The 16,563-nt window shown below is 48.4% G+C and overlaps 4 protein-coding genes and 1 long non-coding RNA gene across 10 annotated transcripts in view; 2 read left to right on the top strand and 3 right to left on the bottom strand.

The window, feature by feature from the left end:
• The window catches only part of LOC117190239, a 38,945-nt gene that overhangs the window by 21,615 nt on the left and 767 nt on the right, over positions 1 to 16,563 (bottom strand). The window contains exons 1-2 of one of the 2 annotated variants that reach the window (XM_033395290.1): positions 11,491 to 11,603; positions 11,105 to 11,416 (exon numbers count right to left, since the gene is read on the bottom strand). In XM_033395290.1, the coding sequence (XP_033251181.1) occupies positions 11,105 to 11,416; positions 11,491 to 11,511 (333 nt within the window). In that variant the 5' untranslated portion in view covers positions 11,512 to 11,603. Of the gene's footprint in view, positions 1 to 11,104; positions 11,417 to 11,490; positions 11,604 to 16,563 lie in introns of those variants that run through there. The other variant, XM_033395289.1, reaches the window with a different exon arrangement.
• Positions 1,055 to 2,192, bottom strand: LOC117190267. Of its 2 annotated transcripts, none has more exons than XM_033395329.1 (2): positions 2,134 to 2,192; positions 1,055 to 2,075 (listed from the first exon to the last, which is right to left on the bottom strand). In XM_033395329.1, the coding sequence occupies exon 2, from the start codon at positions 1,821 to 1,823 to the stop codon at positions 1,125 to 1,127; it is 699 nt and encodes a 232-aa protein (XP_033251220.1). In that variant the 5' UTR covers positions 1,824 to 2,075; positions 2,134 to 2,192; the 3' UTR covers positions 1,055 to 1,124. The 2 variants fall into 2 exon arrangements, with proteins under 2 accessions (XP_033251220.1, XP_033251221.1); XM_033395330.1 differs by having other exon boundaries at positions 1,055 to 2,081; positions 2,134 to 2,184.
• LOC117190276 (inactive peptidyl-prolyl cis-trans isomerase shutdown-like) lies at positions 2,207 to 10,909 on the top strand. Of its 3 annotated transcripts, none has more exons than XM_033395353.1 (3): positions 2,207 to 2,279; positions 9,961 to 10,110; positions 10,177 to 10,909. In XM_033395353.1, the coding sequence occupies exons 1-3, from the start codon at positions 2,226 to 2,228 to the stop codon at positions 10,282 to 10,284; spliced, it is 312 nt and encodes a 103-aa protein (XP_033251244.1). In that variant the 5' UTR covers positions 2,207 to 2,225; the 3' UTR covers positions 10,285 to 10,909. The 3 variants fall into 3 exon arrangements, with proteins under 3 accessions (XP_033251244.1, XP_033251245.1, XP_033251243.1); XM_033395354.1 differs by having other exon boundaries at positions 2,259 to 2,285; positions 9,967 to 10,110; XM_033395352.1 differs by lacking the exon at positions 2,207 to 2,279 and having other exon boundaries at positions 9,656 to 10,110.
• LOC117190306 lies at positions 7,643 to 8,175 on the bottom strand. 2 transcript variants are annotated; one of them, XR_004473667.1, is made up of 3 exons: positions 8,020 to 8,175; positions 7,859 to 7,966; positions 7,643 to 7,800 (listed from the first exon to the last, which is right to left on the bottom strand). It is a non-coding gene; the product is annotated as an uncharacterized LOC117190306 (long non-coding RNA). The 2 variants fall into 2 exon arrangements; XR_004473668.1 differs by having other exon boundaries at positions 7,859 to 7,957.
• On the top strand, positions 14,764 to 16,528 carry LOC117190261 (inactive peptidyl-prolyl cis-trans isomerase shutdown-like). Its single transcript, XM_033395317.1, has 2 exons — positions 14,764 to 15,712; positions 15,778 to 16,528. Exon 1 carries the CDS (start codon positions 14,934 to 14,936, stop codon positions 15,699 to 15,701), a length of 768 nt encoding a protein of 255 aa, XP_033251208.1. The 5' UTR covers positions 14,764 to 14,933; the 3' UTR covers positions 15,702 to 15,712; positions 15,778 to 16,528.

Here is a 16,563-nt window from a genome sequence, read left to right as displayed (position 1 = left end):
TCGATGACCGATCCTATTCCTGCTCTGGAGAAGGTATGCTGGTTTCCCTCGTTGAGGAGCGCGATGTCCAGGGGCGCAATGATCTCCAGCAGAGCTCTACCTCTCGCATTCGTCGCCACTCTTCCCCACTCCTCAGCCCACGCGTTGAAGTCCCCTCCAATGGCTACTGGGTGACGTCCTCTAGCATCAGCCGCTAGGTTGTCTAGAGTACCTGCGAACTCGGAGAGCGTCAGGCTTGGGGCAAGGTAGACGCTGTATATCCACACACCTCCGACCTTGGCGCGCACAAACCCAGCAGCAGCGCTTGAGAGGGAAAGCTGCAATGGCGGGGCCCCGCATAGCCATATCGCGGCCTTTTTGGTGGCATCCAAGATGAACCCAGGGGACTCCCTAGTTTGATATGGCTCGCTGAGGATGGCGAGGTCAATAGACAATTCTCTTATGGATTGGCTCAGCAGGTCTTGAGCCGCAGCGCAGTGGTTGAGGTTGAGCTGCATAACCTTCATTATTGGGCCGGCAAGCTGGGCACGCTCCTGGCTGCTGGACATCTCCTGCTACCCGCATAATGGTTCGTCTCATTGCTGTTGTTAGCGGTGCAGATGAAACACCGCGGATCGCTTTGACAGGTTGCCGCCTTGTGCCCGTTCACGCCGCATCTGAGGCAGCATCCGGTGCGATCCACCGCGCTCTTGCACCTGATTGCTAGATGCCCAAACTCCAGACACCTGTAGCATCGTCGTTGAGCTGTCCGCTCCCGGATCCTACAGCTTGTCCATCCGACTTTAAGTTTCCCCACCATGAGCAGGGCTCTTGCCTGCACGGGCGGCAGGCACACAACTGCCAGTTGCGTACCAGCGAACGATGGCCTCAGGCTTTTAATGGTGCTGGTGTCCACGCTGGGGGCGTCTATCGATGCAGCTATCGCTGCTGCGATGTCCTCCTTCTCGACCAGGCTGTCGAGATCCCTGACCTCCACGCAGAGTTCTTCTGACACCGCCCTGATGCCCGTCTGCAGTCCCAGTGCCGCGCTGATATCCTCCTTGAGCTTAGATGTGTTGCTTTTGCTGGCGCCGTTGAGCTCGAGCAGCAGCTCGCCCTTTGCCGTCCTCCGGATTCTGTTAACATTATCCCCTACCTCCTGAAGGTCGCTTGCCATCCTGGCGCCTGGTGACCATACGGAGGATGTCGCTATAGCTAAGCTCGCCCTGGGGTTGAATGATTATTGCGTCTGGCCTTGGCTCGCGCTCACGGGGCTCCCTTTTTTTCCTTACCCTAGGGCCCACCTGCTGCCACTTGAGCTGTTTCTTAGCGGCTGGGGTGGCACCATGGTCCACTGTACCCGAGGGGGTTAGTTCATCCTGGGACTGCGCCGGCGGTTTGAGCTGGGTCGACGCTTGTTGAAGCTTTGTGCCTCTCTGCCTCTTTGTGGGCTCCGCAGCCATTTGAGGCGACTCGCTCAGCCTCTTTGAGCCGGTGTGCGGCGCCTTCGCAGCTGTTTGGGTACCAGTAGTGGCGGTCTCAATTGTCCTGGTGTGCAGCTTCTCGAAATTGTTGACCACCAGGGCCTGAAGGGTTACCACTCTCAGGGCTAAATCTTTCATCACGTTGTCCACATGCCGCTGGTCGTTCATCCTCTTGACCAGCTCATTGGCCCGAGTACCCAGGTTTTTTAGCAGCTCTAATGGGTCAGAGTGCGGTCGCTCCTTCTCTTTGCCACCCGGGCCGGGCTTGAACATGCTCGAGCCCTGAGCTTTCGCAGGTGCTGACGGTGGTGGGGATCTGGTAAGGGCGTTGCGCCTACCAAAGACTGCGTCCTCAGTCATCTTCTCTATCTGTGTGTTTCACACTGAGTGTGAAAAAACCCGGGTCGGTCGCGCGCCTCCGTTGCTCCTGTGTTTGCGCCGCGCTCCGTGTGTCTGCGGAGCCGCCGGGGGTGGAATAGGCCCTGGGCTGACGAGGTACCGTTCTGGCTATCAGGGCAGGTCGAGCTCCACCTCGTTGTGCCCGCCTCCGATCCAGGCTGGCGGTTCTTTTCTTCCGCGTCGGCGGTAGCAGCCACTGAGTGAAGTGACTGGCTATAACTCAAAGAGAGAGTGATCAACGGTAAGCGAGCGTACATCCACCCATACTTACCCTATGGGCGCGATGCCTACTGAGCTTTACTCTGGACTCCTGGCCCGAGCAGACCGTTCACATTGATCGGGGACTCAGATGCCTTCGCGTCAATGGCCGCTGTGGATCGGGACAAGTTTGCAATAGTTTACCCCAAGGCATTAGACATGCACATGCATTTTTTTTATACCCGATACTCAAAATGAGTATTGGGGTATATTAGATTTGTGGTAAAAGTGGATGTGTGTAACGTCCAGAAGGAATCGTTTCCGACCCCATAAAGTATATATATTCTTGATCAGCATCAATAGCCGAGTCGATTGGGCCCTGTCTGTCTGTCTGTCTGTCCGTCTGTCCGTCTGTCCGTCCGTCCGTCTGTCCGTCCCCTTCATCGCCTAGTGCTCAAAGACTATAAGAGCTAGAGCAACGATGTTTTGGATCCAGACTTCTGTGATATGTCACTGCTACAAAAATATTTCAGAACTTCGCCCCGCCCACTTCCGCCCCACAAAGGACGAAAGTCTGTGGCATCCACAATTTTAAAGATATGAGAAAACCAAAAATAGAATTGTAGAGAATGACCATATCTTTAAGACTGCGGAATCTAAATTGGATCGTATTATTATTATAGCCAGCATCAAGAAAACAATTTCATTTTTTCTCGCCCTGTCTCTCTCTAACACACACGTAGCATAGGCGGCTTTGCTTAGAGTAAAACATTAGCGCCTAGATCTCAGAGACTATAAAAGCTAGAGCAACCAAATTTGGTATCCACCCTCCAAACATATCGGACCGAGACGAGTTTGTTTCAAAATTTCGCCACAACCCTTTCCGCCCCCGCAAAGGACGAAAATCTGGGGATATTCACAAATCTCAGAGACTATTAACGCTAGAGTAACCAAATTTGGTATCCGCACTCCTGTTAGATCTCACTATAAAACGTATATCTCAAAATTTCGCCCCACCCCCTTCCGCCCACACAAAGGACGAAAATCTGTTGCATCCACAATATTGCACATTCGAGAAAACTAAATCATAGATAATGACCATATCTATCAGATTGCTGAATCTGGATCAGATCAGATCATTTTTATAGCCAATAGGAACAAATCAATTTGCAGTGGCTACGCAGCGCCCGACGTCACGCTCAGACTGATTTTCTGTCTCTCTCGCACGCACTCTTTGTCGTGTCGTTCAATATTAGCGGCGTCTGCCGGAGCAGAGCCATACTGACTAAGTATCGGGTATAACTGTAGAGTTGCGGTGTCCGCAGCAACTCACAACGTTCCCCCTCGTTTTAATTCCATTTAATTGCTCGTATTTACAACTTATTTTATACTTAAAGCAAACTATATTAAAGGTTAGGCTATGCAAGCCCAACATGTGTGGTACGGCCGTGGAGCAATGCTTCACACATGTGCAGGCTTCGTTTAGACTAACTGGACTCTTGTCTGGTGCTCAACAGCGCGCAGTTCCCTCATAATGGTCGCCGCTAAGCAGCTCGTCGCCTTCCAGTTTTCCGGGGACAGGAGCATGCACGGCACCTAGCTCTGCTTGACTACGGCTCCACCCAGCGCTTCTTCTAGCCGCTGGCGCTGCGCTGCGAACCTGCCACACGAAAATATCGCATGCTCGGCATCCTCCTCCACGTAGTGCCCGCACCAAGAGCATTCTGCGGAGTCCGCGTGCCCGAAGCGATGAAGGTTGCTTCGGAAGCAGCCGTGACCACTGAGGAGCTAAGTCAGGTAAAAGTTGACCTGCCCGTGCTTCCTGCTTACCCACGCGTCGATGGACGGGATAAGCTGGTGGGTCCAACGCCCCTTAGTGGTCGTGTCCCAGCGCTGTTGCCACCTTCTGAGACTCTCCTGTTTGCACGCCATGCGTACCTGCCTTTTCGCCGCCGCGTCCATTCCTCTGCCATGTGTTTCCTGGTAGTATGTGGACCGTTCATCCGCCAGGAATTCCAGGGGTGCTATGCCCGCGATCACGTGTGCTGCCTCGTCCGAGACCGTTCGGAAGGCACTGGTGATCCGAATCGAAGAGAGGCGGTGCGTGGCTGCCAGACCCCGTGCGTAGCTCGCTGTTCGAAGGGCCTTTGCCCAGATTGGCGCCGTATATAGCATCACCGATCTCGTGACACTCGTTAGCAGTTGTCGCCGCCATTGCTTTGGTCCTCGGGTGTTCAGCATTAGCCTCGAGAGCGCACCGTTGGTGGTCGCCGCCTTCGTGCCCATGTATGCCAAGTGCTCCCGAAAGCAGAGACGTGTGTCCACCAGGACACCAAGGTATTTGATAGCGCGCTTAGACGAAACCAGGGTACCTGCCACTGAGATGTTGGCCGTCTCGACTTTCTTCCGGCTGGATACCAGCACTGCCTCTGTTTTGTGGGGTGCGAGTTCGAGCCCGACCAGGTCCAGCCACTGTTGAATGCGCGCTATCGTTTGGTTGCAGGTCGTTTCCACGACGGACAGGTCTTTTGCCACCACTAGGACAGCCACATCGTCTGCAAAACCCACCATGTGTACTCCGTGGGGGAGGCTGAGTCGCAAGATGCCGTTCCACAGAGTGGGGCCAAGCACTGAACCCTGCGGGACGCCTGCCGATACCTCGTATTTCTCCGTGCCAGCCTGCGTGTCGTACAAAAGCAGCCTTCTCTCAAAGTAGCTTTGTACCATCCGCTGCAGGTACCTGGGTGTGTCGAAACTCTCCAGCGCTTTTAGGATGCAGCTCCACCTCGCCGTGTTGACCGCGGTGTCGATCAGGCAGATAGGCCTATACGACGACGCTGTCCCCGGCGGCTTGCCTGGCTTGGGAATAAGCACTAGCTTCTGTATTTTCCACCTCATAGGGAACACTCCTTCCCGAAGGCTCTGTTCGGGATAGAGTCCGGCCCGGGAGCCTTGTTCGGGCTGATGCTCCTGGCTGCGCTTTCGACTTCCTCGAGTGACACCTCCTCGATGTGTGCCTGACTGTGCGGTTGCAGTGTGAGGCAACGGACATCCCCGATGTGGTCAGCCCTGTGCGGAAAGAGTTCCTCCACGATGGATCTTGTCGTGTCGGGGTCCGATGGGGGGGCCTGCCTTTTGGCGCAAAGTTTGTTCGTCACCAACTTGTACGCCCTTCCCCATGGGTCCTGCTCCGCAGAGTCGCATAGCTTGAGAAAGCACTGGCGCTTGCTATCCCTAATGGCCGCCTTGAGGGCCCTTCTGCAGTCCCTAAACGTGGATTGCCATTGCGGAAAGGCAGTGCTTCCGCGCGAGCGCTGGTAGCGGCGTCGAGCTCGGTTGCATTCCCGGCGTAGCGCGGCAATGTCCTCGTTCCACCAGAACACAGGTTGGTGGTGGCGACCGTAGTGCTTCCTCTGCGCCATGGTGGCAGTGCATGCTGCCTCCAGATGCTCCATGACATGGTTGGCCATGCATTCAGAATTTCCATTCGCCGTGAGGTTGGACATAAGCTCCATGAACATGGCCGTATTGAGCGTTTCGGCGCGATAGCATCTCTATCTGGGCGCAGCTGTCTCTACGCTAGACGTCTGTTGGCCTGTGTCCCATATAATTTCCCTGTGGTCGCTCCCTGTGTAGATGTTGCTGATGCTCCAGCCTGATGAATTAAAGAGTGAGCTGCTGTCAAATGTAAGGTCGATGACCGATCCTATTCCTGCTCTAGAGAAGGTATGCTGGTTTCCCTCGTTGAGGAGCGCGATGTCCAGGGGCGCAATGATCTCCAGCAGAGCTCTACCTCTCGCATTCGTCGCCACGCTTCCCCACTCCTCAGCCCACGCGTTGAAGTCCCCTCCAATGGCTACTGGGTGACGTCCTCTAGCATCAGCCGCTAGGTTGTCTAGAGTACCTGCGAACTCGGAGAGCGTCAGGCTTGGGGCAAGGTAGACGCTGTATATCCACACACCTCCGACCTTGGCGCGCACAAACCCAGCAGCAGCGCTTGAGAGGGAAAGCTGCAATGGCGTGGCCCCGCATAGCCATATCGCGGCCTTTTTGGTGGCATCCAAGATGAACCCAGGGGACTCCCTAGTTTGATATGGCTCGCTGAGGATGGCGAGGTCAATTTCCAATTCTCTTATGGATTGGCTCAGCAGGTCTTGAGCCGCAGCGCAGTGGTTGAGGTTGAGCTGCATAACCTTCATTATTGGGCCGGCAAGCTGGGCACGCTCCTGGCTGCTGGACATCTCCTGCTACCCGCATAATGGTTCGTCTCATTGCTGTTGTTAGCGGTGCAGATGAAACACCGCGGATCGCTTTGACAGGTTGCCGCCTTGTGCCCGTTCACGCCGCATCTGAGGCAGCATCCGGTGCGATCCACCGCGCTCTTGCACCTGATTGCTAGATGCCCAAACTCCAGACACCTGTAGCATCGTCGTTGAGCTGTCCGCTCCCGGATCCTACAGCTTGTCCATCCGACTTTAAGTTTCCCCACCATGAGCAGGGCTCTTGCCTGCACGGGCGGCAGGCACACAACTGCCAGTTGCGTACCAGCGAACGATGGCCTCAGGCTTTTAATGGTGCTGGTGTCCACGCTGGGGGCGTCTATCGATGCAGCTATCGCTGCTGCGATGTCCTCCTTCTCGACCAGGCTGTCGAGATCCCTGACCTCCTCGCAGAGTTCTTCTGACACCGCCCTGATGCCCGTCTGCAGTCCCAGTGCCGCGCTGATATCCTCCTTGAGCTTAGATGTGTTGCTTTTGCTGGCGCCGTTGAGCTCGAGCAGCAGCTCGCCCTTTGCCGTCCTCCGGATTCTGTTAACATTATCCCCTACCTCCTGAAGGTCGCTTGCCATCCTGGCGCCTGGTGACCATACGGAGGATGTCGCTATAGCTAAGCTCGCCCTGGGGTTGAATGATTATTGCGTCTGGCCTTGGCTCGTGCTCACGGGGCTCCCTTTTTTTCCTTACCCTAGGGCCCACCTGCTGCCACTTGAGCTGTTTCTTAGCGGCTGGGGTGGCACCATGGTCCACTGTACCCGAGGGGGTTAGTTCATCCTGGGACTGCGCCGGCGGTTTGAGCTGGGTCGACGCTTGTTGAAGCTTTGTGCCTCTCTGCCTCTTTGTGGGCTCCGCAGCCATTTGAGGCGACTCGCTCAGCCTCTTTGAGCCGGTGTGCGGCGCCTTCGCAGCTGTTTGGAAACCAGTAGTGGCGGTCTCAATTGTCCTGGTGTGCAGCTTCTCGAAATTGTTGACCACCAGGGCCTGAAGGGTTACCACTCTCAGGGCTAAAGCTTTCATCACGTTGTCCACATGCCGCTGGTCGTTCATCCTCTTGACCAGCTCATTGTCCCGAGTACCCAGATTTTTTAGCAGCTCTAATGGGTCAGAGTGCGGTCGCTCCTTCTCTTTCTCCCGGGCCGGGCTTGAACATGCTCGAGCCCTGAGCTTTCGCAGGTGCTGACGGTGGTGGGGATCTGGTAAGTGCGTTGCGCCTACCAAAGACTGCGTCCTCAGTCATCTTCTCTATCTGTGTGTTTCACACTGAGTGTGAAAAAACCCGGGTCGGTCGCGCGCCTCCGTTGCTCCTGTGTTTGCACCGCGTTTGGAATAGGCCCTGGGCTGACGAGGTACCGTTCTGGCTATCAGGGCAGGTCGAGCTCCACCTCGTTGTGCCCGCCTCCGATCCAGGCTGGCGGTTCTTTTCTTCCGCGTCGGCGGTAGCAGCCACTGAGTGAAGTGACTGGCTATAACTCAAAGAGAGAGTGATCAACGGTAAGCGAGCGTACATCCACCCATACTTACCCTATGGGCGCGATGCCTACTGAGCTTTACTCTGGACTCCTGGCCCGAGCAGACCGTGTCCAAACCCAAGAAGGTCGTCAATCAGGATTTTAAAGCAATCTGCCATGGCTAAATTAATTTGGGGTTTGTCACTCAAACTCCAACTCATTCATAACACTCACGAAGCTCCCGGGGTGAGTTTCTCTCCTCCTCTCACCGGCTCAAGATGGATGGCGACGGAGTTACCATGTCAGGCAACTGAGTTGCCTGCACCGCGCGAGTATGCGTAGGTTGGCCGTTTTAAGGCCCGACATAATGCACCAGCTGCCTCAGCTTCTTTAGGATGAGCTCCACGTTTTCTGTATGTCTATTTTCCTGATCAGAGCAACAGCTGCTGACCAAGGCTACAAGACGGCGATAGCCTACTCATCGCAGGCGTGTCCCACCGTCAGAGGGCGCTGCTACGTAGCACGTAGAGGAAGACGAGCACCGGCAGATGGCGCTGCATCATACATCCTAGAAGTATACCATGACTTTTCGGCCCCCTCACCATGGGTCTATGGGATGTGGCAAAGTGGAACTGATGGGGATATTTAGAGGCTCACACTGCACATCGGCGCTTTCTGAGGCCATCGGATACACAACGGGTCCCGGAGCTATGGTGGTTGCGTAGGCTTGGTTGATTCATATCCCAACTAGCACCGATCTGGCTCTGAACCCTGGTGCTCATAAGGCCCAGGGTCAACCCTCGCATGGACCTCACTCCACGGAAAGACACCCATGGGATCACCAGGGTGACTACGTACTGCGGCCAGGAATAACGAACTCGAGTGGAGATTCTTTTTACATGGACAACACCCCTCACACACCAAACACACAGGTTTTTCATGGTGTGGTTTTATCTATTCGTTCTATGAACTGGCACATCTACATATGTACTCAGGAGTACTTAAAAGTAGCTAATCGTGTAGAAAAAAAACTTTGTGGGCAGTTCGACCTTTTTCGTTACAACATTTTTTTATTTATATAAAAAGTTAAATAAAAGGGAGTGGCTAAAATTAGCATATCTTGAATCAAAATCGAGAAATATGGTTTCCCATCCTCGACGGAACGATTAGCCCATTGTCGCCCAAGGCGGTTTTTTAATATTCCACCAATATTACAGTGAAAGATATCGTGTGTGTGTGTTTTTTTTTTTGTAAATTCAGAGAAAAGATTTACAAACAGTATTATTTTCCGCAGTTTAACTCAATTTGTTATCCTGTTTAATTAAAGAGGTCATAAGTGGGCTAAGGTCGTTTTTTCATCGGGATATACTTGGTATATTTCTGAGGGTGTCACTGCCTATCGCGCATTTTTGTAATTAACCCAAACAAGTTAAAGTTGGGAAAAAGTGTGGAAAAAATGGAAGATAATTTTTCATATTGCACTCAAATGCTCAAGAAACCACTGCAACTTGGGTAAGCATCGAAATTTGATACATTTGCACAATCATGTGCTGCCTAGACGCTGCCTCTTACTCTTCTAGAAAACTCGTTGGCTCTGGCTCACAATTTGAGGTAGAACAGTCGCCATTTGGGGCTGGCGATGATGACTTTAATGTCGACGAAATGGAAGATTGTGATAACGCTCCAGATGTTGATGAAGAAGAGCTCGCTTCTCCATCGACCCAATCGTTCGAGGAACTCAAAAAATTGATGGAGCCGATCAATGAGAACATTTTTAAGCGCATCACACGTGAGGGGCACCAGGGCCGAGGTCTGGTGCCAGACAAGGCACGTGTCGCTGTGCGCTATAGTGGTTATTGGGAAGGCGAGACTTTTGATTCCTCATTGATGCGCCGAACTAAATTCTATTTTGAGACCGGTGCAGGTTGCGATGTGCTAGAAGGCCTCCAGGCTGCTGTACTTACCATGCGCCCATATGAAAATGCCGAATTTATTATATCCTATTAGTTGCTATTTCACGAGATGGGCTGCCCGCCGCGCATTAGACCACGTTCAGATGGACTTTTCAAAATCGAAGTTCTTCACTTCACATTGATCGGGGACTCAGATGCCTTCGCGTCAATGGCCGCTGTGGATCGGGACAAGTTTGCAATAGTTTACCCCAAGGCATTAGACATGCACATGCATGGCAAGGACTGGGTGAAGCGCTTTCGCTACCGCAACGCCGTCACTGCCTTCGAGCGGGCCGTAAGCTCTCTAAACTATTGCCGTCTAGCCAATGATGAGGATGAGCGCAAGCAAATCGCTCTGTTGATCACTCTCAATGTAACTATGCAACTTGTAGCGTCGTGGCTCATCCCCACTTATGTGTTTTTTTTTTAACTTTTCCAGCAAAACTTGATGATCTGCTACAATAAATTGCATAATCCCAAACGCGTGTGCATTACGATGAAAGCCTTGCGGCGTCTCACTGAAAATAAGCCCTCTAAGGCCCTGTAAGGCCCTCTACCAGGAAGGTTGCGCCCTGTCCGCCTTAGGCGAATATAAGGATGCTCGGTGTATTTTTATGCAGGCTCAAGCCAAGCAGCCCGATAGCAATGAGATCAGTGCTAAGATTACTGACCTGGACAAGAAAATCAAAAAATACAAAGAGGCATCTGCGTTGTCAGGCCAGAAGTTTAAAGAAGTAAAGGATGAAACCAAATGTAATCCCAGTGTTGAAGAACTTGTGAAGGAGCTTGAGACTTCCGAAAAATCGTCGGTGGCACTTTTGCGGGGTGCCTATATAAACTCGGACATTGTAATGTTATCCAAAATGGCCAAGGAGCACAAAATGAAAATAACGGTGTCCCCTATTGACGAGAATGACTTGACGTTGTCCAAGCTAAATCTGCACTGATTCGGGCACTGTTTCCCATTGAAGGATTAATCCATTTAAATAAACAACAGACAACCAAATTCAATATTTTACATTAGTTCTAGAAGAACTTAACGTTTATGTTGTACATACTGAAGAGTATGAAAATGAAATGTGTTTTATAAATACGAGTACAAGAATATATTTACTTTCTGTTGGTCAGAAAATGTCATCTGTTTTTGGAATAAATGTTGTTTTTAAGCTGAAGCTCTGAGGACTATTTATTACTTATTTGATTGAATTTATATTCAGGTAGTCACATAAATGAACAGTTTGTTGTGTTTGGGCTGTGTACAAAGTGAGAAGAATGTTTTACGTGTAAGAAGTTGGATGACTAACAACGTAGATATATGTAGGAGCAATTATTTAAAAATTGGAGGAATGACGATTTAGATCCTCTACCTTAAGATGTGTATCCTTTGGATTTTGCACTACCAAAACGGTTATCTTGCCATCAGGTGTTAGCAGGACCTCGTGGAATCTGGTACGGACTCGCAACATGGTCAGGAGCTGTGGTGGCTCCATTTTTGATAGAAATGCCTGACACTTTTCACGCAAATTCTCATAAAGACAGGCATGTTGAAGCGCGTCTTCGCGTTCCATTGACGTTTTGATCGGCACACCGGAACGATTCATGATTAATATTTCTTCAACCCCTGGCTTTTCCTCTAAAAGTCGGTATACCTCATCAATATAACTCTTGGTACGCTTGGGCTGTGGAATTGGCGATTAGTTAGTTGAATTATAATACTTTGAGGTCTACATTTGATAGATAGGTATGTGCAAACCTCAGTTTCGGCTGCCTGCATTGTGAGTAGTGTATCTCAGAGCTCTACGCTTTGAGATCAGCTGGTATCTCAAAAATAATGAATTTACTTGTTTAAATCAACTATCGCTAAGCTTGCTACATCATCTTTATTGGTATAATTTAACACTATAAAAAGTGATTAGGCACACACTCCTTCTACTCCATCAGCCCAACGTTTGGCACTGACTTTCGTCATAAATAAAACCATTGCTAGAATAATCAACAACAGAATAAAGAACAATTTAAGTCTCATCTTAGCTGCTATCTTTAGTTCCAAATGTTTTCGTACGAAGTCATAAACAGTTTTTGTACTATCAACAATTAACACACACATTTTAAACCACGAAAATGGAATTATGACTGGATTGAATGGAGTGAAAACTCAAATTTAATTAAAAATTTAAAAAAATTTTGCCGGCTAGTTTTAAATTGACCAAAAGGGTATGTTAATGCAAGCAGTTTATTTAAGTGTGGACTGCTTGCTCAACAAAATTCACAAATTTCCGATTTTTGTGGAGAGACCTGTTTGGTGCTGCGCGTTGAGTCTCGCAGACTCTTTTGATGACATAGGGCTCGTGACCGCCCGGAGACAAAGACTCAAAATTCAAATTTGATTGCGTTTTTGAAATGAATCGCTGAGAGCGGCGGGTGCCCCTCTATTTGGCCGGGTTAATTTTACAATAATTAATGCCGTAAATGCAAGAGGAGGTAGATTCATTGAACAGGTGGGAATTCGCCTTCGGTGCCCGTAACGGTTATCAAATCCGTGGGAAAACTATCATCCTTGTTTCCCTCCACAATATTTTGGGGGATCTTTCGCCCAGCGCTATTTGGATGGGCTGGATCTTTTAGTTGTTCTAGTTAAACACATAAAAAAGATTTTAATTGCCAACCTGGCGTTAGGGGTTACAGAAATCCAGTCGATTGTGTCATATGTATAGCCGCGCGGATTCAGGTGTTGTTATTTCGAGTTTACCCACCCAACCATGTAAACACTGCTCTTTTATTCCGTGTTATTCCTTAAGCCTTAATATATTCTCCTCCCAGTACCCCACTGTAATTACTTTACTCCAATTAAATATCGACTAATCTTCATTGTATTTTCATTATAATAATCATATATTACAGACTGTCAGCGTCTGGCGTTTTGTGAGGATATGCGCCATCGAAGTTACTGAGCCATCACTTATGAAGTGTGCCGTCTCAATGATTGCACATTATTCAAAAATTCAGAACTTTTCTCGTCATGTATGTATGACGATGAGAAAATTTAAATGCAAAACTGAAATATTATTATTATCAGCAATCAGTCTTGTTGGTGGCTTATAATTGGTTCTCTATTGCTGCAACGAACCTGCATGCAAGCGGGGGTTATTTAACTGTAACTGTATGTAACAGTGATTAAATTTTGGGTTTTAAAAACAGGGCTTAATTCTGGAGAGCACTTATTAAATTTCGGCACGCGAATTGATATATTGAGGCGGCCTTGGCATGTGCACCATGCCCCCTTAACAGATTTAACTGATATTAGCCACATGTGCGAAAATTCTTTGGTAGAGGTTGGTTACCTGATGGGAGGGGCTATGTAACTTTCTTTTATTATACCCGATACTCAAAATGAGTATTGGGGTATATTAGATTTGTGGTAAAAGTGGATGTGTGTAACGTCCAGAAGGAATCGTTTCCGACCCAATAAAGTATATATATTCTGGATCAGCATCAATAGCCGAGGCGATTAAGCCCTGAATGTCTGTCCGTCTGTCCGTCCCCTTCAGCGCCTAGTGCTCAAAGACTATAAGAGCTAGAGAAACGATGTTTTGGATGCAGACTTCTGTGATATGTCACTGCTACAAGAATATTTCAAAACTTTCCCGCCCCCCCCCCCCCCACTTCCGCCACCACAAAGGGCGAAAATCTGTGGCATCCACAATTTCGACGATACGAGAAAACTAAAAACGCAGAATCGTAGAAGATGACTATATCTTCTAGAGTGCAAAATCTGAACCAGATCGTATAATTATTATAGCCAGAATCAAGAAAACAATTTCATTCTTTCTCGCTCTGTCTCTCTCTGACACACAGGTTTCATGGTCGGTTTAGCCAATTGCAAAATATGAGTTCAAGGATCTCAGAACCTATAAGAGCCAGGGCAACCAATTTTGGTATCCACACTCCTGTGATATCGGACTTGACCGTTTTGTGTCAAAATTTCGCCACACCCCCTTCCGCCCCCGCAAAGGACGAAAATCTGGGGCATCCACAAATCTCAGAGACTATTAACGGTAGAGTAACCAAATTTAGTATCCGCACTCCTGTTAGATCTCACTATAAAACGGTTATCTCAAAATTTCGCCCCACCCCCTTCCACCCACACAAAGGACGAAAATCTGTTGCATCCACAATATTGCAGATTCGAGAAAACTAAAAACGCAGAATCATAGATAACGACCATATCTATCAGATTGCTGAATCTGGATCAGATCAGATAATTTTTATAGCCAAAAGGAACAAATCAATTTGCAGTGGCTACGCAGCGCCCGACGTCACGGTCAGACTGATTTTCTGTCTCTCTCGCACGCACTCTTTCTCGTGTCGTTTAATATTCGCGGCGTCTGCCGGAGGGGAGCCATACTGACTAAGTATCGGGTATAAATGTAGAGTTGCGGCGTCCGCAGCAACTCACAACGTTCCCCCTCGTTTTATTATTACAAAATTAAATTTTTTAATTACTTTTCAAATACGCAGATAGATTTGGGGCGTTAGAAATGTTTAATGAATTCGTGGTTTTTCATGGTGTGGTTTTATCTATTCGTTCTATGAACTGCCACATCTACATATGTACTCAGGAGTACTTAAAAGTAGCTAATCGTGTAGAAAAAAAACTTTGTGGGCAGTTCGACCATTTTCGTTACAACATTTTTTTATTTATATAAAAAGTTCAATAAAAGGGAGTGGCTAAAATTAGCGTATCTTAAATCAAAATCGAGAAATATGGTTTCCCATCCTCGACGGAACGATTAACCCATTGTCGCCCAAGGCGGTTTTTTAATATTCCACCAAAAATAAAGAAAATTGAATCAGTTTGGCGCTGTTACAGTGAAAGATATCGTGTGCGTGTTTTTTTTTTTGTAATTTCAAAGAAAAGATTTACAAACAGTATTATTTTCCGCAGTTTAACTCAATTTGTTATCCTGTTTAATTAAAGAGGTCATAAGTGGGCTAAGGTCGTTTTTTCATCGGTATATACTTGGTATATTTCTGAGGGTGTCACTGCCTATCGCGCATTTTTGTAATTAACCCAAACAAGTTAAAGTTGGGAAAAAGTGTGGAAAAAATGGAAGATAATTTTTCATATTGCACTCAAATGCTCAAGGAACCACTGCAACTTCGGCAAGCATCGAAATTTGATACATTTGCACAATCATGTGCTGCCTAGACGCTGCCTCTTACTCTTCTAGAAAACTCGTTGGCTCTGGCTCACAATTTGAGGTAGAACAGTCGCCATTTGGGGCTGGCGATGATGACTTTAATGTCGACGAAATGGAAGATTGTGATAACGCTCCAGATGTTGATGAAGAAGAGCTCGCTTCTCCATCGACCCAATCGTTCGAGGAACTCAAAAAATTGATGAAGCCGATCAATGAGAACATTTTTAAGCGCATCACACGTGAGGGCCACCAGGGCCGAGGTCTGGTGCCAGACAAGGCACGTGTCGCTGTGCGCTATAGTGGTTATTGGGAAGGCGAGAGTTCTCCTTTTGATTCCTCATTGATGCGCCGAACTAAATTCTATTTTGAGACCGGTGCAGGTTGCGATGTGCTAGAAGGCCTCCAGGCTGCTGTACTTACCATGCGCCCATATGAAAAAGCCGAATTTATTATATCCTATAAGTTGCTATTTCACGAGATGGGCTGCCCGCCGCGCATTAAACCACGTTCAGATGGACTTTTCAAAATCGAAGTTCTTCACTTCACATTGATCGGGGACTCAGATGCCTTCGCGTCAATGGCCGCTGTGGATCGGGACAAGTTTGCAATAGTTTACCCCAAGGCATTAGACATGCACATGCATGGCAAGGACTGTGTGAAGCGCTTTCGCTACCGCAACGCCGTCACTGCCTTCGAGCGGGCCGTAAGCTCTCTAAACTATTGCCGTCTGATGAGGATGAGCGCAAGCAAATCGCTCTGTTGATCACTCTCAATGTAACTTTGCAACTTGTAGCGTCGTGGCTCATCCCCACTTATGTGTTTTTTTTTAACTTTTCCAGCAAAACTTGATGATCTGCTACAATAAATTGCATAATCCCAAACGCGTGTGCATTACGATGAAAGCCTTGCGGCGTCTCACTGAAAATAAGCCCTCTAAGGCCTTGTAAGGCCCTCTACCAGGAAGGTTGCGCCCTGTCCGCCTTAGGCGAATATAAGGATGCTCGGTGTATTTTTATGCAGGCTCAAGCCAAGCAGCCCGATAACAATGAGATCAGTGCTAAGATTACTGACCTGGACAAGAAAATCAAAAAATACAAAGAGGCATCTCAGGACATTTGGACTCGTGCGTTGTCAGGCCAGAAGTTTAAAGAAGTAAAGGATGAAACCAAATGTAATCCCAGTGTTGAAGAACTTGTGAAGGAGCTTGAGACTTCCGAAAAATCGTCGGTGGCACTTTTGCGGGGTGCCTATATAAACTCGGACATTGTAATGTTATTCAAAATGGCCAAGGAGCACAAAATGAAAATAACGGTGTCCCCTATTGACGAGAATGACTTGACGTTGTCCAAGCTAAATCTGCACTGATTCGGGCACTGTTTCCCATTGAAGGATTAATCCATTTAAATAAACAACAGACAACCAAATTCAATATTTTACATTAGTTCTAGAAGAACTTAACGTTTATGTTGTACATACTGAAGAGTATGAAAATGAAATGTGTTTTATAAATACGAGTACAAGAATATATTTACTTTCTGTTGGTCAGAAAATGTCATCTGTTTTTGGAATAAATGTTGTTTTTAAGCTGAAGCTCTGAGGACTATTTATTACTTATTTGATTGAAT

The sequence above is a fragment of the Drosophila miranda genome, assembly GCF_003369915.1.
Source record: "Drosophila miranda strain MSH22 chromosome Y unlocalized genomic scaffold, D.miranda_PacBio2.1 Contig_Y1_pilon, whole genome shotgun sequence".
NCBI classification, from domain to species: domain Eukaryota; kingdom Metazoa; phylum Arthropoda; class Insecta; order Diptera; family Drosophilidae; genus Drosophila; species Drosophila miranda.
This window is presented reverse-complemented; position numbering and strand designations above follow the sequence as displayed.